The 24529-nt window shown below is 42.4% G+C and overlaps 1 protein-coding gene across 1 annotated transcript in view; it reads right to left on the minus strand.

Moving 5' to 3' along the window:
• UGCG (UDP-glucose ceramide glucosyltransferase) overlaps positions 1 to 23704 on the minus strand; it is a 33018-nt gene extending 9314 nt beyond the window's left edge. The window contains exons 1-3 of the mRNA XM_087742465.1: positions 23337 to 23704; positions 3888 to 4029; positions 167 to 269 (exon numbers count right to left, since the gene is read on the minus strand). Of these exons, the coding sequence (XP_087598591.1) occupies positions 167 to 269; positions 3888 to 4029; positions 23337 to 23434 (343 nt within the window). The 5' untranslated portion in view covers positions 23435 to 23704. The remainder of the gene's footprint in view (positions 1 to 166; positions 270 to 3887; positions 4030 to 23336) is intronic.
• Between the last annotated feature and the right edge of the window lie 825 nt (positions 23705 to 24529).

The raw sequence follows: 24529 nt of genomic DNA on the forward strand, positions 1-24529 counted from the left end.
GTCACAGATTGTGACTGCAAACTTACTTCTTTACCCCAAACAGATGATTAAGCTATAGAACCAACACGGGCTGAACAAGACGACTATTTATTTTAGAATACTGTGGATGGAGTTGAAGACCTAGTAACATTTTACAAGAGTCCCACCTTTGAGTTGCACTGCTTACCTATGAACAGTCTAGCATCAACATTCGGGTATTTGCCAAGGAGCTTTTTGCACACATCAATAGCTGGATCATCATGATCTTGCACACAGAGCAGTACTTCATACTAGTAAAAACAAAAATGTATACACTCACATTAATTTACACACACACACTTAATATCAATATGGTCTAGGGAATAAAGATCAACAGTGCACCAAACTGAAAAAATAAGGAGCACTGCTATAGAATTTAAAATAAAACCAAGGCGGTTATTTTACAGCTAAATAAGACTATTTTTAGGGCACTACGAAGTACTTGTGGAAAAAACCACCAAGCCTCTATCCCAATAAACTCTTGTACTGAGGAACATTAATTTTCCTGTTATCAGAAGGGTTTCTTTTAGGCATGAAGCAAGACATTCTGGGACACAAGATAAAATTTTTATTTCCATTTCCATTTTTGTTCACATATCAATCTTAAATCCAATCTTATATTCAATGAAATTACAGCACACAAAATATTGAAGGAATGATGTTGTGATACGCTTGACTACATATCTCTGAACTACACCTTCCTTTCCTCTATTTTGTAGATGCATATGCAGAACAGAGCTGGAAGACAACCCACAGAGAACACTATATGTATACTTGATAGTATAATAAAGCTAAGCTCAGGAACATGTATATGCATATGTAATGTATGTGTATTTTCCTTATTAATAGAATAGTGGTTAAAAACCAACAAGAGGTAAGGGAAAACTGTAGCTGTATCAGCAATCAAGCTACAAGCTTGTTACACGAGCTACAGACAGTGGGGGAAGAAACAGCGTTTTAAGATCACTCAACGTTTTGAGACAGCTTTGCAAGCTTTGATGGAGGTATTTCTGTTTCTGCATTAACAGCAAATTCCTTCAATACTCCTTACTTGACGTAACCTTCCTCTCTGTTAAGATTACTGAATTATTACAACAAGTTATCAGAGCTCCAATCCAAAGAAAATTCAGAAAATGCAAATTTCTGATCAAGATACCTAGAAGCCATTTTTTCAAGTCCAAGATTTAAAAATTCAGTCTCATTAAGAACAGTTTTCTTGGACCTCATTTGATATAGCCGTTGTAAATAACAGTCCCAACTAGTGATCAAAACAGTTCTCATTCTCCCTTATACTATTCTATCACCTCACTGAACTTTATTTTCAGTAAACTACTTAAGCAAAAAATAATCCAAACTTCGAAAGCTGCCTCTGGGCTCAATGATGACAATCTCTGATGTTCTTGTTCAGTAAGAAGTATTTCATGTTACAGGAGACATTAAGTCAAATAAATACATTCTTTCAAGAAAAAATGGTATTGTTAAACACAAAAAAACCCAACAACTCTAACTGCATTCAGAATATTGTGGAAGCTTAAAATCATTAACCAAATGAGAGTTGGTAAGACTTGGTGTAGCACTACAAACTGTCAGACAAACACATCTCTACCTCTCAGAATGCAAACTCAAAGCCAATTTGCCTAAAGAGTGGGTAGTATTTGATTCCTATCATTTTACCAGCACAGAAAATGGAATTTAAAGGGTAAAAGACCTGTCTCATTAAGCAGACAGGTCTTTCCACCACAACAGAACAATCCTGACGGCATGAACACCATAGAAATTGCCAACTGAAGAAATTAGTTCTTTATTGCTCATCCAATTAAACATGTAAAAGAACAACCATTTTTACTAGTGATGAAATAATTAATCTTCAGTCCACAGTTGCAATGACACTTCTATATCCCTATTCTCCAAGAAATCCAACCAGAAATAATAAAAAACTTTGACATTGTGGTATTTGAAAACAGAAAAATTCACAGTAAATGGCCTTTGTATGCAGTAACAAAGTAAAGAACAAAAAAAAATGTATGACTAAAGCAGAAGAAATACAAAGATACTTATCTACATAAACATTACAATCAGGTTCATTTGGACATAACATGAATAGAAAGATTTCTGTCAAATTTACAATGCTCAGTAGGTAAGAACTGTTCACTGATAAAAATATTACACTTATGTCCTGCAATTTAGAAGCTGCATAACTGGCTTCTATGCAAGACAAGATTATTTCGTATATGGGGTATCACAGGAGAGTTTCAGAGAATCAGTGTCCCTGCAGGCTGAACTCAGCTTCACTGGAACAAGTTTAAGATTATTCTTTCCTAATAATTTTTCCCTGGAGAGCTGAATTTTGAATGCCAGGCAATACTGTTGTTCTAATTTTTGCGGTGTAATGTCAATCTCTTAAATGAGGTATTTTTGTAGTTATTGTACAGAAGTGTTTTCAAACAGTTTATCGATCTTGCTTGTACTCTATAATCTGTGCCCTAGTAAACAGAAGCATTCATACCTCCCATTTTCACTCTCTTTAGGAAAAATATGATTGTCACTATTGTTACCAGAAATTCAGATTTGTGTGGAGTAGCAATATTTTAAGATTGCCACCCATATGTATAAGTTACAAGAAGGGTCAAGACTATCTCTCATAAAGCAAGATCCAGCATAACTATTTTCCTGAATTCTCAAACAAATTCTATTTGCAGTCAAATGTTTCAGCTGCATAATGCTTTGATGCTCATTATAGTCATAAAATAGCTTAACATATTGTTGCAGCTTCTTTGCACTCAAGTATGCTTTAAACTTATCTTGGCCACACTTAATCTTTATTGCACTTCTGTTGAATTGAAAGGATTCAAATGTTCATGCCTGAAGTTTTTCAAAAGGCCCCAAGCTTCACTACAGAAGAACTATCCAACTTTTAATAAGTTTCAAATTGTGGGGTTTTTTTTGTTTGTTTTACCCTGCCTACTTAGAAGTAAGTGTAAAGCTCTCAGAATACACAAATGAAACTCGCTATACAGCTTACACATACCTCTGACCTTTTACAGCTGAAGCCACAGTGTCAGAAGCAGTTTTGAGAAAAATTGAGAAAAGAGTTTTTATTAAAAGTAAATTACAAGTTTTAGAACTCCCGAGATATGCAGTAGAAAATGTAGTCCTTTTTCCATCCACAGGAGCATGAACAATGCAGCAAGCATTTGCAGATTTCTCCTTTAAGTTATAAGCTCCTTAGAGCAAGGACAGCATCTGACGTGCTTATCACTTATATGACTTATCACTTATATTACAAAGTCAAACAGTGCTCGAGAGCAAATGCAAGCTTTTATTAACTATGTTTCCCAACACCGGTAAGTGGCTTGGAGACTATCCTACCCAGCAACAACTGGTGAGGTACACCACCTCCTCATCGAGCAATTCTTCCTTAGATAAGCCATCAGTAAGAACCACCTGAAAGTTTCAGGCTATCAGTTAAGAGAATCTTTTAGATTCTCTTTTATTCCCTTTTAGAGAATCTGTTACAGAGAAGTACCTAATTGGGGAGCATGTCTGGCCTCTCAAATGATTTTTTTATAGAATCTTTTACAGACTGAAGGGTTTCATACTGCTATAAACACCACAATACTGGAATAATGATTAAATAAATCTTAGTGAAGTCCAGAGTATGTTTCGTCCCTAAGCCTTGGTCATGTTCATCTACTGCTTTTTAAAAAGCGGTAACTTTTGTTTGCAACACGTAAAATGTGTAATTATGCATTTCCTGTGGAAGGAAGAACAATCCAAGACATAATCAAGTTGCATAGTTCTAGCCCAAGCTACTGATATGACTTTTGGAGGCATGGGAGGAAAAAAAAGACACTAAATGTTATACATACTTTTGGATAATCCAGTTCAAAGAACGTTTCTAAGTTGTTGATCAGGTTAGGATCCACACCTTTTAATGGCTTAAGAAGTGAAACACCAGGAAGCATGCTATATGGCTGCTTGTCTGTGGCTTTCTTATTGAGGTGGAGGCGTCTGTAAGGGGAAATAACATACATCACCACATAAAGAAAATATGCTAGAGAACTCCATTCAGAATACAGTCAGAACTAAGAAAGCTTGAAGTTAAAATTGCTGCAAAAAAATTAGTTTTGGTTGTAGAAACAACAGCTATTTTTACATCTGACAGTTGATACGTCAGAGACAATGCCTAAAAAAACCTTAGTATTGTATGTAGGTTAAATTCAACCTTACTCAACTTATTAGACATGTCTGATTAATGCATTTTTCAACAATAAGAGTATCACTTTTTTCAAACTACACAGGAGACAAGATTTTTCTGCCTTCCTCCATAGCATTAAAAGTCACAGTATTATAACAGCATAACAGGAAAAAACAATTTACCGTAAACAAGGCAAAAAAAGAGAAGGGTCAGGTGCTTTTTCCTGCATTAAGTTATGCAAAACTTAAAGCAAACTGAAAGCACAGGGGAAACAGTTGATCCTACTGATCAACTTGTTAACAAACACTTGTAAGAAAAGGATAAGGATCAATCAACTGCAATATAAAAATCCTAGAAACTGGAAATCAGGCTGGGTCAGAAGCATAGATAAACTGAGAACACAATTCCAAACAGTCACTAGTATTTCAGCAATGAATATACAAAGTAAATTGACGATCATGTCACAACTCACTAACATGAATGTTTAATCCTACACTGCTGTGTGAATAAATGCAAAATTAAATTCTGAAAGCTTGATGAGCCAGTACACAATCAAATGTGCATCAAGTAATTATATATATAATTTAAATAACTGGAGAAAAAGTATGTGGTGAAACCTAAAATTTGCAAATTAGTGTATATACTGCATAGTGTAGTTCTCTAACATGCATAGTAGTAAGATTGAAAGAATATTTTGTTGCAGCATGTACCTAATGGTATCAATTCTTAACTTAAAGACTTTCACACTTTAAAATTCACAAGATGCTGCCTCAAACACACAAAAAATGGGGCTAGGGTTGCTTCATCCTGGTTAAATGGTTAAAAAAAAAAAAAAGTCAAGTTCCTAGGAAGCAGGCTCCTGAAGAATGTGCCTGACTGAGTGAAGTTACTGAACTACGAAGGAGCTCCATTAAGAAGAGACTCCGGTAGTTCTCTAGAGTTTTTTTTCCCTGAAATGGGACAGTGACATCCTTACACATGTTACCCCATCGCCCCCCCCCGCCCCCGCATGCTCCCTTCAGGCAGGTTTGCAGCTGGACACGAGCAGCATAATGCTGTTACAGAGAGCAAACGATGGGCTCACTAAAAAGACGGAAGGACAAAGCAGATGATGTCCTTGTACTGTTATTGAGTCCAAGCCTAGGCACTGCAGAGGTAAATTGAAATAGCCTTGCTGAGCAATTAACAGCCAAGGGACAGTCAGACCAAAATAAAAAAAACAATAGTTCAGACAGCTACCACAGATAAAGATTTCCTTACCAATTCTCACAAATGTAACAGCAAACAAGGGCTTTAGTGCCAATAAGAAGGGAGAGTGTCAAGAATGCAACTTTGACCAGGAGGGGAAAAAGGTAGATAATAAAAAAACCACCAAGCAAAAGAAAACAAAACCAATGCACCATTTAGAACAGACTGTAGCAATGCACATAGCTTTGTACAGAGGCAAAAGCCTTAATGAAGAGGAAATAAGAGAAATGGCAGAGTAAATGGAAAAAGGTAAGGAGAGAAAGGATGAAGACAGACTTGAGGCAGGACTGCGATAAAAAATAAGCACCAAGTGATAAAACTGCAGAATCTTGCAAGGTATCATAGTACAAACCATGCTGACACACAGGATTATGCAGGTGATTGAATGACATAAGGAAAACCCTACACACGGTATAAGAGAGGGAAACCTTTAAAACATGCAAATGAGGCATACAGCATTGCCAAGATCTATTCAGCTATGAAACACCATACACTAAGACTTTTGACAGAGTACAGCTCAGTATGGTAGGACTGTCTCTAACACGCTATCTTAAAAATAAGACTCCAGTTCATGTTCTATTCATAATGCTGCGCAAAAGTGGCAGCCTGCCATCCTGAAAGCACTGTGGTATTGTGACACTAAGGTAAAGCAATTTCCACGCCAGTAATTGCAATGCTTTGTTACACTTTATGGAGCAAGAGGCAAATTAACAGTAAACGAGATCATTTTACAGTGAAAAGGACTATTTGTGATGTGGCATATTCTGAAGAATTAAAAGGTTACAACTGAAAACCTACCATCACCAGAGAAACAGACCAACCATTATAAAAAACAAGTTACAATAAATCAAATTAAGGCTAACATTTAACATGGAAGTCAAAATAATAGACTAAATTTAAACAACATTAACATTGTTGATGCAGGTATGTTCTAAATGAAGTTATGTGTCACAGAACATGCACCAAAGTCTCCAAAGTAGAGTTAAGGTGAAGCAGTAAGTTGGTATTTTCGAGCACTAACTTGTGCTTACGGTGGTTCAGTTCTCTCAGGTGTTGTGATCCCAGTGATCTTCATTACCATGGAGCATGTATGACACAGTTCAAAATGATAAAGGAAAGCAATCCTTTCCAATTGCATCATGTATAGAATATTATATATTAATCTGCATTGAAATTAGCCCAAAGCAGTGAAAAACTAACTATACAGATGTACTTGCTTAACGCATTTTTTTCTACCTCTGCCTAATGCAGTAAGCTGCAGAAAAACACTACACCAAGGAATGTATAAAAACTTTGAGCTCTGAAAGAGATGCTGGCAGAGCACTATTTAAAGGCACTTTCAGATCCTGTGTGTGAAAGACCAGTAGCCAGGTTATCTATAAGCAGTTTTGCACCTACATATATTAAATAGATCAGCCTGCAATCCCTAGGTAGTGAAACTGTGACATTCCTTCTAAGAAGTCTGGTGCTGGTGTATGTAGGTGGGGAAAGAAAAAAGCAGCAGGATGCATAATGGTGTCAGGAGCTATAGTTCAACTATATGATGCATAATGGTGTCAGGAGCTATAGTTCAACTATATGGTGCATAATGGTGTCAGGAGCTATAGTTCACCTATCCTACGGTAATAATTAACCCACAGAAGCAACTGTAATCTAGATTTCTTCTCTCAGCAGAGGAAAACAGTGTTTCCAAAGACAAATCCAGGCTACCGAGTTATCATTGCCCAGTACACTGTATGATGAATTCTTGCTAACCTGTATCAAATTAAGCAACAAAACTTTTGGTTTCTTTAAAGGCCAAGACTACACTTCCTCCCCCCATCTCATTAAGGGCAGGAGAATACTCTAGCAAAAACAAAAAGCTTGCCACAGCAGACAGACTGCTGGGTCTCTCAGCTGGGATAGTAACATATGCCTTTTAAAAGCAGCTGAAAAAAACGTAAACACTCTTCCCTCACTCATTTCAACCTTCCCTCAGCAGCTACTTTACGTAAAGAATTATCCTATTAGGGGGAGTTAAGTAATTCTTGGTCAGAAGTTTGTAACAGATACTTAAATATTGCAAGACAGCACTAACAAGATGCAGGAAGCACGGAAGACACCCCTTGAAGGCTATGGTTCCACAGGCCATCGAGATAAGCCAGCAGATCATTACTTCTGAAAGGGGCTGTTTTCCCACTCCTACTTCTGAATTTACACACTCTCGTCTTCCTCTGTTTTCACAGTAGTGAGCTGAACCATCGCACACAGGTGTTTGTGGAGTGTTGGTCTGGTATAGAGTAACAGACAGGAGATCTCTGCTTGAACAGGAGAAGTAAAATGTAAGGTTATCCTGCTTCTTTTAGCAACAGAAAGGTAAAAAGGATGAGCTCCCCTATCTTCCTCACTTTTTATATGTATCTTGTGTTAAAACATCTCCAAAAGTAGGTACAGAGGAAAAAAAGAAGTTTGCTACAGATACACCACACTGGTCAGAGCATTAAATACAACTGAAACAAAGACTGAAGGAGTTCAAAAACTATTAGAGGCAATCCCTAAATTTATGAAAGGGTTAACAGCACCATTGCTTCACAAAGACTAATGTTAGCCCATTTAAAATCCTACCACATTAATGTAATGGTATAAAGACAATTCCACATAAGAAGGCATAGATACCTACCAAATAAGCTTCAGTATCTCACAGCAGTAACTCTTCATACAGTCATCTGACCATTTTACAATTAAGTAACCAAGAACACTTTTTATATAGAGATGGTACTTTTATACATAAGAATAATATATGCATAATTATATATTCATAGATGGAATAAGATTTTATTTATAGATATCAGAGTCATGAATTCAAGACAGCATTTGGCTTAGGAGCTACAGTGCAAGTCTTTGCCTGCCTGTGAAGGTGGGAGGGAAGGGGTCTGCACGAGCAGCCTGTGTCATAGCTGTGGCCCACCCCACTGGGAAGCAAAACAAGACACTCGGGCATGGAGGCAGAGAGAAGCACGAGAGGACTCTCTGCAATGACACGACCAAGCCTGAATAACACACTATTATCGAGTACTTATTTCTCATACTGCTCTACCGAGATTTAAGCACACAGGCATACTACCATGCATTAAGAGGCCTACTACAGTATTACTCCTTTTCAGGGACCTCTGAGACTTCAGACAGATTTGAAATCCACAAAACAGAACAAACAAAAACCAACATCACCTGTGGCCACAGACCTTCTAGCGAATGGACAGAATTACTCTTAAACCAAGAACTAAACACCTTGATCTTCTTTTCAATCGTTTTCTCCCTCGAGTGGAATTTTATAACATAGCTGAACCAGTTTAACTATAAGCTACTGCTCAGAGGCACCCCCTCTTTTTCTGGCATGTGCTGTGCTTCCCAGTGGTGCTGACACTTGTCTGATCCCACAGTGACCTAGTAGAGATACTTAAACCACCATGTAACTATTACCCCATTTGTAATGTTAGCATTTTGTCAGTCTAACTTAGCAAGTACACAGTTTGAAAGGATGTGGCAAGGTGACCATGCAGCTTCACTAGCAGCAAAGATCCCCCAATGTTCCTTCTCCTCTGTGCTGCCATCAACACCAGCCAAACAAGACATCGCGCCAGTACCAATGGCCATACAATCCTGCTTCAACTCACTCAACAGAAACTTAAATCTGGCTTTTTCCTCCCACTTCAGGTTGTCTTCTACCAAAATAGAGTCAGAGCACCTTAGGGAAGGCTGCAAGAAGCACCAGAGCATGTTCCAGAAGGTGGCTGTGAATGTGCTGCCAAGGTCATGGGAGAAGAGAAGGAATAAGGTCTCCTTCCTCCTCAGGCTTCAGCGGGCTTCCAGCAGAGCTGAGCTGCCCGTGGATGAGCAGCATAAGCCCACTGACCATGGAGTCAGAGGAGGACCAGTGTCAGCACAAAGGAAGCATCAGGGGCACACCACCTTCCTCTAGAAACATGTGAGGATCAGAGTCAGTTCCCTGAAAACTCTTCCACAACCAACTCTGCACCACAGTTTTCCTTTACAGCATTCACTCCCTTATAGCTTGCTCCCTGCCCTTATTTGCCCACCAGAAACAGCTAACCAGATTACTAGTAGAAAATACTGCCAGTGTTCACAAGCGACTCTTGAAGTAATACCTAAGACATGCCACCCTTCTGCCCCTCCTGGCTGAGAGGAAGACATTGCCCCACAGAAATGTGCTGGTGCCAGTTCAGGACACCTGTGCTTGGCTGCTGGCAGGGGTCAACCCATCCCACCAGCCAAGCAGCAGGTTCTCAGGCAGGCAGTCTTCCCCATCCTCCACCCTTGCCCCTTGCTTACATCCAATTCAACAGCCATACGGACACAGGGTAAGTCAATCCACCCACCCAGCGACCTAACAGTTACACAAGCGTCAGATCCAACAACAGGCAGGAGCAGAAAGGCATAGCGGGGGACAAGTGGAAAGGACTTAAGAGGAAACCCTAATGTCACTTTCAGTATGACAGCAACTGCAATTAAAAACAATTAACATGTCACTTGACCTTGATAAAATGCTCAGAGATAGAGGGAAGCAGACAAGTCTGAAAGAAGGAAATAGTGGGTAAGATTCAGGTGCTCACTTTGTAGTACAGACTTCTTGTGGCTGTCTGCCAGCAGAGAAACAGTCATAGGTTTGTGCATGCCTGCAAAAAACCTGAAAATAAAAAAATCTAATCCTACTGTTTGCATACTAGAAGTTTACGTTGAAAAGCATGCTGCAACTGGTTAGTGCTTCATCACATGCCAGCTGAGGGTAGAAGGCAGACCAAACATCTCATTCACTTTCAATGCCTATTTTCTCCTGTACTACATATACCCCACAGACAATAAAAAAGGACCTTAGAATGTAATGCACTGAAATCACAATGGGTAGTGGAGAGGAAGGGGAATGATTTAAAAAACAAAACAAAAAAAAACAACCTTAAAACAACCTCCAAAATAGCAAGAGTCAAAGCTTTTCCACAAAAAAAAAAAAGTCTAATTAAAGGTCTTGAGATAGAATTGAGTGAGAAAGAACCTAGATTGTAATCACTGTCATTTTTCAAAAGGTAAATGTTCTCAAAAACCAAACATCAATTTGCTCTTCCATTTTTTGGAAGTAGTAGTTCAATCGGTGGCTAGTAATAAAGACAAATAAAATCATACAATGCAGAATGGTAGAAATCCTATTGAGTGATATTTGACATTTTGAATTTGAAATCTTTATACACAGCTGAAATTCTTTAAGAAGCATCTTCCAAATCTTATCACAAAAGTCATGTTCAGTAGGTGCAATTCATAACTTGACACAATCTTTTTTTTTGGGGGGGGGGGGGGGGCGGGGCGGAATTGAAACTTTTTTCAAACATGTTTTGGAGTTTTAAGTAGGAAAAAACCCTTATCTTTCAGGAAGAAGAAAGAGCAAACACTACAGACCTCAACTTAAAGCCAGCAAACACTCCTTTTTTTTAATCTAGAAATTCCCCTCCTACGCCCCTCCCTGACCACACACCTGCACAACAGAAGAGAAACAAACATGATCCCATACAATAGCTTGTAGTTAAACCCGAAGTAATGGGAACCCTTTTACTGTCCAAATCCTAGATAGTTTACAATTCAGCAAGCTGAAATGAAATGTGCTTAACAAAAAAAACAGCAAGTTGTGTAAAACAGAGCCATTACTGGATCATACTAAGCATTAAAATGAACACACAGTTTTTCCTTGTAGTCTATCTGCAGGCTGCCAACAAAATAGCAACTCATTCCCTGTTTCTGCTTTCCCACACCCTCAGCCTACTGGTGGCTATAAAGCTGTCAGTGCTACAAGATAAATTGGATCAGCCTGCTGATCTATCCCTCTATCTATATCTATCTATCTATATCTATTTATCCGGAACTATCCCACAGAAAAAGCTAGCTTGCTGATCTGAGTCACCACGTAGCCACATGCTCACTAAAGGCAGATTAGAATGGCAGAAATGTTTAGAAAGGTGTAGGGGTAGGAGGGGATTTAGATTATCCCTTTGAGCATCAAATCAAGAGCCACTGAGGCATAGAAATGCTTTTTGATACAGACTCCTTGCAACAAACGGTACGCAACTTCAGAGAACTGCATTCAGCTGATTTGTGTTTTATTTATGAAAACATCTCCAGTGGACAGCAGTAACTCTGGGCCAGACAAACCAACCACAGCAGAGAGCTTTTAGTACAGGATCAACCCCTCGATGTTAAGTATAGGATCTTTTAAAACACAAAGCTTCAGAACATTTTTTTACTGAGGTTATTCAGTTTGTTTTTCTGACTTTTATTTCGCAAATTTGTAAGATTAAAATAGTTCAGCCCTATTCATTTCATAAGGCACAAGTTTAAATGACGCCATTTGCTAATGGCTTCCTACAGACCCCAGGTTGCTCCTTATTGCTCCCTTTGTGCCAAAGATCCCTGCCACCCACCAACATTTTCCAGCTTCTTCTCCCCAAAACCTTCCAAAACAGGTAACTGCCAGTAACAGAATTGTGTTAATGACTAAACAGAAACTACATTAACGAATCATAAAGCAGATACCATGACAATATCTTTTTCTTAATTTTCAGTGGATGACAGGCCATTTTTCATTTAACTCAGCTGCAAGTGTTTCCAGAGTACAAAACAGCATTACCACTGAAGCAGAAACCTTACTCAAAGCACCAATTCACACAAGTTTAAACACACAGTCCCAGGTCCTATTACCCCCAGCTGGGGTAACAAAAAAAAGCTGTAAGCTTTCGCTGGACTACACAATTGTCAGCGAGACAGTGTCACTGCCCTCATGCTGCAAATGCCTTGGAGAGCTTGAATAAGGCTCCTATAAGGAACATCAGAAACTGAAGAAAGGAATTATAAAAAACCTTTGAAAGAGAATGTTAAAGTAACACGTCTACACTCAACACCATATTTGACAGCATTTCAGAAGAGCAATTTTTTTTATGTTTCCAACAGATAGAAAACAGAAAAACTAACTTGGTAAATTTCACCTGTCTTCTCTATATAAAACACAACACACAACACTTGGTTTGTAGACTCTCAAAAAAACCCTTGTACCTCACTCACCACTGCACAATCTACATAAAACAATCTGCTTGGAAATGCTGTTATGAAACATAAGTATTATCTCTCAAAAATGCTTAAAAGGAAGTGCGGAGTATCTTAATTTTGAAATCTCATTCGTATTTCAGAAGGTTAACAGGTACAACCCTTGACACTGTGTTTTAACCACCCACTGTACCACCTCATATGTGCAGTCAGTATAGCAGGCAGGTAAAAAAAAGCAAAAAAACCCCACAGACTCCTGCTGCCTGAAAATCCTGTCTACTCCCCCCTCTCCCCTAGCCTATCGTAGAGATCTGTAAGGACGAAGGCAGGAAAAATTTCTCACTTTCTAGTTGCCACTCCTCTTATTATTAACATTCAACTGTTCAAAATATATGCTCTCATGAAGGAGATGAGTCTGGAAGTTTTCTACCTCTTTTGAACCCAGAACCTTACTTTAGCCAGGCTTGCAAGAAAAATGCATGCTGATTTAAGCTAAAAAAGTATTTCAGTAGAAAGTGCTTAGGATATCTCCTCAGTAACAGCTCAGTACACTGACCGAAATCTAATTTTCAGCAGCTTGATTATTCTATGTCTAACAAGGTGTGCATATGACTACAGAAATATTTTTTCTGCTTCATAATGAAGTGTAGCACACTACTCATTATCAAACCAAAGCAACAGTCACCTGGGAAGTCATTACTATACAGGCATATTCAATCAAGACCTCAAGACAAGTACTTAATAAAAACAGGACACTTGCAAACAACATAAAAATGAATGTTTAACTTCATTTACAGATTCCTCCTCATGGACTGTCCTGTTGACAAAGCTGAGATGCGCCCTACCAAGGGAAAAAAAAACTAAAACAGTCTTTGATTTACAAAGGGGGGGCGAATAATTCAAGTGGTCTAAAACAGACCAAACCAACTACCAGCACAAATTGGCAACAAGGATGTTATTAGTTATCCTGCTGTTTTAATGAGAAAAGACTGGTCCACTAGAAGAATCTATCAAGTGTTCAAAAATTGCTTTAAGACAGACAATTCCAAAGCAAAAAGTTACAAGTAGCACTGTCAAGATAGTCCTAATCTTTCACTTACTAAAATGCTTCACTTCAGCTTTCTATCTCTGTCTACACTTGTAAACATGTTTTTACCTTACTTGTCCAAAGGACAGCGTAAGACTTCCTTTATGCATGCTACAACTTCAATAATTTGACTCAAGGTATGAATTCACCCAGGCCAATTATGAGAATGTATAGCCTAGCTGAGGTCCTCATCAACTATTATTAAAAGCAACATATTTATGTGCTGGTTTTGGCTGGGGTGGAGTTAATTTTTTCCATAGTGGCTAGTATGGGGCTCTGTTTTGGATTTGTGCTGAAAACAGCATTGATAAAACAGGGATGTTTTTGTGATTACTAAGCAGTGCTTACACAGAGCCAAGGCCTTTTCTGCTCCTCACCCCACCCCACCAGCAAGTGGGCTGGGGGTGCACAAGAAGCTGGGAGGGGACCCAGCTGCGACAGCTGACCCCAACTGACCAAAGGGATATTCCATGCCATACGACGTCATGCTCAGCACATGAAGCTGGGGGAAGAAGGAGGAAGGGGAGGATGTTCGGAGTGATGGCATTTGTCTTCCCAAGTAACTGTTATGCGTGATGGAGCCCTGCTTTCCTAGAGATGGCTGAACACCTGCCTGCCGATGGGAAGCAGGGAATTCATTCCTTGTTTTGCTTTGCTTGTGCGCACAGCTTTTGCTTTACCTGTTAAACTGTCTTTGTCTCAACCCATGAGTTTTCTCATTTTTACTCTTCCAGTTCTCTCCCCCACTCCACTGAGGCGGTTAGTGAGCGAGTGGCTCTGTGGTGCTTATTTGCCAGACGGGGTTAAACCACAACATTTAAGAAAATGCAAAACTATTCACCTTGCGATTAGCAAAATGAAAAGGTTTTTTGATCTATAGCAAAACATTTCTCACAATAAAGTAATTAATCATTTCTTTTAAACCAAGGTCTTCAGTAAAATGCAAAACTAATATTAAGTGTCTTAAAACCACAAAACCTCATTTCAGTTACAATAAAAGGTAAAAATCCCAGTGAACTCTGACACCACTATTCGGCATTATGCAATTACCAGGGTGTGATGGACACCAATACTGATGGGTGCTCTAATAAACCAGTAAAACTAGTTACATACTTAGCATGCCACAGAGCAGTTCTGACAAATTTCACAAATTAATTTTTAAAGTCACTTATTATCATCTACTACTTTACTCGCCCACCTTAATCAAAAGTTATGCCTTCATGGAAACATGGTTCAGGTAAAGCCTCAATTTCTTCAAACTTCTTTGAAATCTTCATATCCCGACAAAAGCTGACAAAAAGATTATATTCTTACTTATCCCACTGCTCAGCTTCTTCCACTCCAGCTGACATACAAGGCTGGATGCTTATTTGCCATCCAACAGCTCCACTTGCTCCAGTAACCCAACCCATTTCATTTCCATCTTACATGCTCTAAATCATGCAGTCTTCTATCTTTCCTTCCAAGCAAATCACTCAAACAGATGTGCTTTGTCTTTAAAGCCCACTTGTTACATCTGTTGCACCAAGGTCCCTTCTCTCAACATAAGCATACCATCCAGTCTGCCACAATTGTTTAAATCTACCTGAAACAGTCTTTAATCTAGGCTTTGGTTCCTTGCATTCTATTAAATCATTCCTGTTCAGAGCCACTACTACCATTCTGTCATCCCAAAGTTTATAGTCTGTATCTTATCCTCCTGACTCACACTACCAAAAAATTGGCCTTCCCTAATTGCCTCCAATATTATGGGTTTTCTCCCACATTGTTATCACTCTCAGATTTCTGGTTCTGCACTGTCTTGCTTTCCCTAATTATTAATCCTGTAATACAGAAACTCGTTCAACCACAATCTTCATATAAATAACTAAAAAATTAACCCCTGCTTTCTCCAGATCTCAGTTCTCAGCCCCTCCTTGTGTGTCAGATGCTGCAGTCCCACCATCATCTCTGTAGCCCTAAGCTACACCTGCTCCAGTATATCTATGTCTCTCATACGGGGGAGCCCTAAACTGGGCACTATGCTCCAGATATGGCCTTACTGGTGCTGCATAGAGGGGAAAGATCACCTCCCTCAACCTGCCAGCAATGCAGCCCAGGATGCTGTTGGCTTTCTTTGCTGCCTCACGCACACTGCTGTTCATAGTCAAACTGGCATCCACCAGCACTCCCAGGTCCTCTTCTGCCAAGCTGCTTTCTAGCCAGTCAGCTCTCAGCCTGTGCTGATGCATGAAGTTATTCCTGCCAGGTGCAGGACTTGGCATTTGCCATGTTTGAGTTTCATGAGATTCCTGTCAGACTATTTCTCCAGCCTGTCCGGGTTCCTCTGAATGGCATGACACCCACCTGGTATATCAGCCACTCCTCCCAGTTCTGTATCATCAGCAAACTTGCTGGTACGTCCCATTGTCCAGGTCATTCATGAAGGTGCCAAACACTATTGGCCCCAGCACTGACCCCTGATGATTTTGTGCATCTCAAACTTAGCATCCCTTCAGTGGTTTCCATCTTCTATCACAAGATACAACCCTATCTATGCACTGTGCCTAGAGCAAACCACTGAAATGTGGTCCAGCTTTGAGCAGGGGGTTGGAACTGAACCTTCAACAGGTTATTTCCAGCCTGAAGCACTCTGATTTCTTCCACAGTGCTGAAAAAACTCTCACCTCTGCCTCTAAAGCTGTTACAGAAAAGTCTCAGCCATTTGTGTGTTCCTATACTCTCTCATGTTCCTGTGTTCCTCCCCAGTAACTGTACTTGACTTCATATCTTTGCATTGCAATCCTTCAGATTTGCCTCTGCTACAATCCTGTCATTCCCTTGCCGAGTAAAAGCAACCCATCAAGTTGTATGGATGTAACACTTGCAGTGAGTACCTTAAGATTTCTGCATAAGATAGGATCCATCCTCAATGTACAGATTATTGGAGAGAGGGTTACTGACAGAAAGAGCATGAAGATAAAAATGTTACCAAAGATCAAACAGAAGCCTCAGACAACTTTCCAACTTTTCATGCTTCTCCACTGTCCCCGTTTGTGGTCAAACATTTAAGTCCTTTTTTACTTGCTTTTAACCCTCTAAGATTTTTTGCAGAAAGAGATTGCTAATATAGATCATGAGCTTGCCCCATTCCCTGTTCCACATGTACAAGATCACAAGCAACAATCTATTGTTAAAGTTACTAACATTTTACATCAAGCTTCTCATCAGCTATGTAATTGAAAAAAACTATTCACCCTGAGGCAGACAACCTGTATGGAAAATTTCAGCGTAATGGTTAAAGTTCAATGAAGATTCAACTAAGAAATGACGACAAACCCCACAACAGACGCAGCATTCTGCACGTGCTACACATCTTCCAGCCACTTCCTGGAGAAGCTCCAGTACAATTCTGTTTGATTATCAACAAGACGGAAGAGTACCTTTAATCTCAGAAAAGAGTATTTGCATTATGTCCAAAGTCTATCAAAATGTTCGTTCACTTACGCCTGGTAACACTTGATAGTAACAGGCCAGTTCTCTCAAGCTCACCGTCTAAATTAAATCTACGCTACATCCCCTCCTGGCTCCTATCTGTGACGAGACTGCCTCTGAAGCACTTCCACAAACCAAAAAAAAAAAAATTCAACCCTACGATGGCAAAGTGAATAGCGGCTACTGCTCTTAACAGCTACTTTAGCCAATCTATTGCCAGACATTGACAGTAGAAAACATAAGACAGCCCAAAGGAAGAGACAGCCCCACCAACAAACAAAAAGGTCAAAAGGAGAGAACAGAAGACAAGCACAGAGGCCAGAGAACAGAGCAGGGTAAGTCTGGACACAAATTATGGACTGAGCAGCAAGGGAGGGACAAAGAGAAAAGTAGGGTGACAAGAAAATCATATAGGGCCAAGAGAAATAGAATTGTCATTTTCTTAAGAATGACAGGTCACAATTACTATACAGCAATAGACTATTAACCAAAAGATCAAAATGACTTCACATAACAAAAAAAAAACAGAAGTCAAACATTATGTGGGGTTTTTCATTTAAGTCTGGAAGCCATGTTTAGAAAGCTCTTCAACATTACGTAAGTACTTCAGGAAACTTGAGTTTTATGCATCTGTGCAAACTGAATTTCCTCCTTGTATGTACATGCAGTACACTACGGCTATTAATTATTTTTAGTTACATTCAGGTGTTTTATTACATTTATATGTTTCTAAAAGTCTTGGGTTTCACTCAGCAGACAAGGCACAATGGGCCCAATTACCTCCAAATGCCACACAAATGCTGAATTCATTATTTCTTCATTGACTACTGTAACTTCTAGACAATTAAATTATTTTGAGAAGCTAAAACCAGCAATATGTTTATCAATTAAATGACATGCACTACCCTTCCCACTTACACCTGGGAACCAAGACAATGAACAACCTCCGTACCAACTGACTGTGGATGCCTTCAAGAAAGAAAGTGATTTACATTAAGTGCTATAATTAGAATTGCCACTGACAACCGTTACAAGAACAATGGAGACTCAAAACCAGAATATGACTCCATGAGTCCAGATTTGCGGACCAGGCAAATAAAGCAGCAAGATATAAACAGCTTAAGAGATTTACCGAACATTTTCTAGGAACTCTGTGGCAGAGGCAATATTGAGTGCAAGTCACCAAAGACTGAATTTGACTTCCTTAACTTAAAAGCCATTCTACTGCCTCTCCTAAGTCCCAGAATAAATTTACAACACACACCTCTACTTGGTATTCAAGTTGAAATAACCATCAACAACAAAAGTGAGATTTATTCAGAGAAAAAAAATGTAAAATGTTTCATACATTTTTAGAATAAAGTCTGAAGATATAGTAGGGAAACAGATCAGATTGATTATGCTTAAATAAGGCATTTTCTAGGTTCTGCAGGCTTTGCTTGCCAGCTTTATTTTAGAAAGAGGCACACCATGTTCAGAAAGCTCTTATCATTATTAAACTAGAACCATCTATTTTGAAATACAGTTAAAACAGCAAATCCACTGCCACAGATCTTGCTAGCCAGCGATTCAGAATTACATGTGTTAGAATGCCATAAACCCCAAGAAAACAGCTTTCGTTGTGTTTTGGGTTTTTTTTTTTGGTTTTTCCCTGATTTCATAAGACTTCTGTTCCGCTCTTGGCATGTCCTTAGAATGGAAGTTAGTAAGAATCATTAAATAACTATTTTAATAGACTGCTAAAATATCAAAATTTACTCCTCAGTTTCCTGAATAACACTTTAGCCAACACCATAAATCTTTTTTTCCTTATTAGCACATCATACACACAGTCTTCCATTTCAGATATAGCTATACATTTGGTTTTAGTTCTGAAAGTTCATTTTAGTTGTCCATACAACTACACAACTTCAGATGGTTTCAGAGTCAGCATATCTGATAATCTCCAACACTGAACTCTTCCTACTGGATCAGCGGGTGGCTCAACTCCAACTGAAGAGCCTATATGCAAGCAAGGAAGGGTCTTAGTCAAGGTCCTGAGTTGGATATAAAGGATAGCAACTCAAACAGGTCACATATCACAGCCTTACTATGCAGAGTAATACATGCAAACTGCACTTTTTCTAATTCCTAGCTATAAAAACCTGCTATTTGGTCCATGTTTATTGCATTTACTTCACTGACTCAGTATTACTGAGAGAGCACCAAACGAAGACCCATTCATAATCATATACATTAGACAATTTATAAAGATTGGCCTTTGGACTTAACAGTGTGGCTATTTGCATTTCATTGCTTCAGACCACCTGTTTATTTTAAAGGAAATCAACCCATCCTACTATACTTATTTATAAATCAAAACCATTCAAAGAAGGAAAGTGCAGCAGGGGAAAGAGGTGGCAAGAAGCAGATTTTGCAAGTGCAGTATGGAAGAACAGACATTCTTCCTCAGCTGAAACCTTGTACAGTACCTTAGATATCGAAAACCTACATCTTTTAAATCAATTACAGCACAAATGCAACACAGCTGAAATGCTGTCATGATCTTAACCTTGACAACTGCTGACAGCACTTCAAGACAAAAAAAAAAGCTTACTTTCTTGAATAATCCCATTTATCTACTTAATTCACACATGTTCAAAGTATTTTGCTAAATCAAACATCTGAAATACCAATGGAGAACCACAGGAGGAGGACTGCCTCAGCCACAACAGCTTTGCTGACAGGTTTCGACATTATTTTAGTACTCCAGTGGCACAGATCAGCCCTTCCAACTCACCAGTTCAGCATTGCTAGGCACAGAGCAGATCAAGGACAAACAGCCCCTACCCCAATGACTTTAAAAGGAATGTCAAACCACAATACTGTCCAAAAAGAGAGAACAGGAAGACTAATTACTTTAATCTTTCATCTCTACTTCCTGTATCAGGTACAGTGTAAGTAGTTTTCCGTATATGACAAGCACCACATAATTCTACTCTAATACTACATCCTCCCACTGACATCAAAAGGAGCACCCGTCTACAAGTGAAGACCCCTTCATACCTCAGTGGTCTAGGAAAGGGTGCAGCATGCTGTGCCTGCTGCCCGGGCAAAACAGTCTCTATGAGATGAGGGGCACTAGTAACAGTGTCCAGCCACCGGAGTTTTCAGGCCATGGCATTAACAATCTATCTGAGGTCCCTTCCCTGTACATGCACTCCAGCAGTTGAAGCACAGTTGATTACCTCCTTCTGCTAATTCCCCTTACAGGAGTATCTTACTTGCAGGACCAGGCCATTTCTCCAGACAACCCCACAGCCCTCCTCCCTTGCGCAGGCCAGCACTTGCAAGTGGCACAGGCTCCAAACTCACCAGAGCAGTGCCTTCTCCAGCCATCAGCTATGTCCCCCCAGCTCCAGTTTCCCAGCACCACCACAGCGACTGCAAGGACATCTCCCTGGGATGGCTGCTGTAGGCGTCCAGTATTTCTTTAATTTCACTACAAGCAAAGGGAAGGTGAGCGGTCGCACTATGGGGAGCAGCGGTCCTCTTTCTCGCAGATCTGCCAGATCACTGTAACTGGGGCAGCTCCTCCACAACAGCCTGCCAACCCAGCACAGCCTGCAATTTGGTCACTACAGTGGTAGAAGCTGCTCACCTTCAACCCAGGGCCACCTTTTCGCACTGAACACTAAATGCTCCTGTTACCACCAGCCCATTACTCTGACAAAGACAGTCAGCTCCTGGCTCTGGACCTGCTGGGATGGTATCTCAAGAGCCCTGCTGGAAGCACACTTTTCTCCAGGGGTCTCTCAGGTTGGGACAAGACCACCCCAATTCTCACCCATCCCCTTTGCAGCTGGCAAGTTGTCCACCTGTTAACATATTGCATCCATTACCTCCCCATACACAATACATACACTTGCAACACAAATGCCTAATAACAAAAAACACAACTCTTTCCAAGTTTCACACCACTACAAATGCTCCAGCCCCAGGCCACACGAGGTCCAGCTGCTACCTGCATTCCCCACCAGTTACTGTCACAGGCAAAACAGACTCAACTCAGGGAATTCTATTTACTTTAAAGTATTGCCAATTAACAGACAATTAATTACCGATTTGCATATTGAGAAAAAAAGACAAACAACCCAACTTTTAGGGAAGCACCTTTTGTCCTCCTTCCCCAGGCTCAGCTTCAGTCAGAGACCTTTCCTCCCCACCTTTCTATCTGAACTGCTCTTTTCACTGCTTCTTATACTCAGTCCCTCCCAAGCCCTTCAGCAAGGCGATGCAAAAGGCAAGGGTCAGTGCATAATGTTTTTTCTGCCACGCCTTGCGTCTTACTCATTTTCCTCTGCTGCCGGTTGCTTCTCAACTGTTACTCTGCTCTAGCAGGTGTACCTGCTCTGGAGTGACTCACCTACAGGCTGCAATCCCTTTGGCAGAGTCTCTGCCCCAGTACAGGTCTGCCACAGGCTGCAGTCTCTTCAGGGGTGGGTCACCCACAGGCTGCAGTCCCTCAGGGTGTCCCCACTCCAGCATGGGTGGCCCACAGGTCCCAGTCCCTTCAGGGGTCCATACACTTGCTCTGGCATGGCTTCCCTGCAGCCCACAGTCCATTCAGGAGTGTCCCTGCTCCGGTGTGCAGCCTCCGTGGGAGGCAGTCCCCTTGAGGGTGTAGCTCCTGTGCCATGGACTGCCCGAGAACATCCCCTTCCTCTGGTTCTCCTCTGTTCTCTCCTCTCACGTCTCTCAGTGTATCTCATCCTTTTCCTCCTGTTTATCCTCTCACATATCTTCCCCCATATCTCCATTTGTGTTTCCTACCCCTCGCAGCTGCCACTGTTAAAGATTTATGAGCAGCAGCACCACACACACTTATCTGATAGGTTGAGGTTTTAGCATGCAATGGGCTGTTTTCATCTGCTTCGAAGCCGTCCAGAATCAGCTGTGCCCACGGTAGTCCACGGTCTCTTCCCCCACCAGGCACCCTTGCAGCTTCTCAGAACTGAAATCCTGCCATTTGTGCCCGAGACAACCCATACAGCTTGTTTTCAAGAAGGAAGTTAATTATCCGAGTTAGATACAAGATCTTACATAAGATCTAAAGGCAGCCAAACTACAGAACTGAAAAATGATTAGAGCTTATAAGTGATTTCGCATAAAAAAAGAACAAGGCAACCATGACCAAGGGCAGTGGAAGCACATCTCTAGCATCCATGAATTCAAAAGGAACCCTGCCTTCAACAAGGGCTGGGGTTTATCACAGATACCTATCAGATGCGTGTGGAATAGCAAGAAAGGAGAACAGATAAGGACAAGCAAAGCAAACAATAATTCAGATATTTTCTAATCCCTGCAGTGATGCAACAGTGGTCTTTTATTTAAGACAGTAAAAACATGGCCTTCTACAGAAGGAGAGGTGCATTCTTAATCATTTCCCCACATACCCACGGACAATTCCTCTGCCATGCTCAAGCAGGAATGCTTTGTTTGTCAGACACCAAAATGCAAACACTCCTCACAAACTCTTAAACCATTTTTCCCTAGAGTTATCCAAGAAGGGTCTGGACACACAGTATATACTTGTTTTTACTAGTACTGCCATTATTTCTCAAAAAAAAAGAGTACTTATAGCAAAAATTCTGTCTGGTCAGCACAGGGTACTGCACTACTTCAGTTGTTCTGCTGTACACTCATCGCACAGTCAAAAGGCACACATTTTATAACCGCTGTGTACATTGGTCTCCCACCATCAGCAGAACAGCCTCGCTTTACAGGTGTACCCGCAAACAACAAAACCCAAGCCTTCCCTAGCAGCGCTAAAGGCAGAGGAGCAAAGATCACGGCGCAAAAGCAGGGGCAGAAGCCCACAGAGAAGGGGTTTTACCCCAAGACCGATGGCAGGGCACCAGCTACGCCCACACAACAGCCCACCCGAGCGCCGGGATGCGCGCCGGGCCTCAGGCCGGGGGGCCGCGGGAGCCCGGCGGCGGGCGCTGCCACACGCCGGCCCGCAGCCGTGCCCCGCCGGCCCCACGCCCGGGGAAGGGCGGCGGGAGGCTCCCCGAGCCGGACGCCGGGGAGGAGACGCGGGCAAGCGGTGCGGCGGGGGGGGACGAGGCCCGCTGCCCTGCTCCTCAGCGGCGGGGCCGCTCTCGGCGCGATGGCGGGCGGGGTGGAAGGGGGTGAGGGAACAACGGCGGCGCCATGCCCCCCCCCCCCCGCCCCGCGGCCCGCGCTTACGTGTAGATGATGGACATGAAGTGCATGAGCCAGAGCACGACGAAGAGGATGAGCCCGAAGATGGCGAGTCCCTCCAGGGCCAGGGCCAGCACCGCCATCCCCGGGGCGCGGCGGCCGGAGCGGGAGCGAAGCGAGGGAGGCTGGCTCAGCAGCCTGTCGGCCTGCGGAGCGGCGGCTGCCGCCGGCGGGCTCCCGGGGTGCCGCCTGCTGCTACTGCTGCTGCTGCTCGGACGGCCTCCGCGCCGCCAGCCGCTCGCCTACTGCGGAGGCACCGGCCGGGCCTGCCCGCTGCCGCCGCCCGCCCCCGCCCGCCCTTCTGTCAGGCGCAGCCGGCGCCCGGCGCCCGCCCCCCGCTCGCGGCTGGCCCCGGGAGGCGGGGCGCGGAGTCACGGGGCCGGGCTGGCGGCGGGGGGGCGGGTAAATCCGTTACCGCGCCCCGCCGGCCCAAGGCGCAGCGCAGCAGCGCAGGGCCCGGCGCGGCGCCTGGCATCGCCGCCGCCGGCTGCCTGCCTGCCTGCCTGCCTGCCCGTCCGCCCGCCCTTGGGCGCGTCCCCCGCGGGCTGGGCCGGGCCGGCGGCACCGGGCGGGAGCCCGGGGGCCGCGGTAGCGACAGGCGCGGCAGCAGGCAGGCGCGGGGCGGGCGGGGTGCGGCCCAGCCCGGCCCAGCGGCCGCCGCTGCTGCCGAGGGGTGCGGGAGCAGCGGAGGCGCTCGCTCCTTGTCTTTAAACTTTGCCGGTGGCTTTTGAAAACGCTCCCTGCCCCGCAAAGGCCTTGTGGCCGTAGCTGGGGAGAGCACAGGCCTTCATCCGCGGAGGGCGGGCTCGGGGCAGCCGGGTGTTGCCGAGCTGATCCAGCACAGATGGGCTGATAGGGCTGCGTAGCCTTTATTATTTTTTATTTGTTGTTTCTGAGTCTGAAAGCTTGCTCGGCGACCTTGAATGCTGCGGGATGGGGTTGCTATTTCCAGCATAGGTGTGCGCCTGGTAGTCACCGGCAGTGCCGGTCCTCCCTCCGCCAGACCAGCCGGCAGTGATAAAGCAGCCTGGCGACTGCCAGCCTTGGCTCGGTTGCGGTTAGTGCCCAGTTAATGAAAGAGTCTGTTGCTTGTTACTCATCTCCTAAGCCATCTAGGCTTGCCTTTACGTTGTTACAGTATTTATAGCAATTCCTACTACTGTGGTGGTGCCCCCCTT

The sequence above is a fragment of the Nipponia nippon genome, unplaced genomic scaffold (genome assembly GCF_047370975.1).
Source record: "Nipponia nippon isolate SJK-2023a ecotype South Korea unplaced genomic scaffold, ASM4737097v1 scaffold_8, whole genome shotgun sequence".
Lineage (NCBI taxonomy): Eukaryota > Metazoa > Chordata > Aves > Pelecaniformes > Threskiornithidae > Nipponia > Nipponia nippon.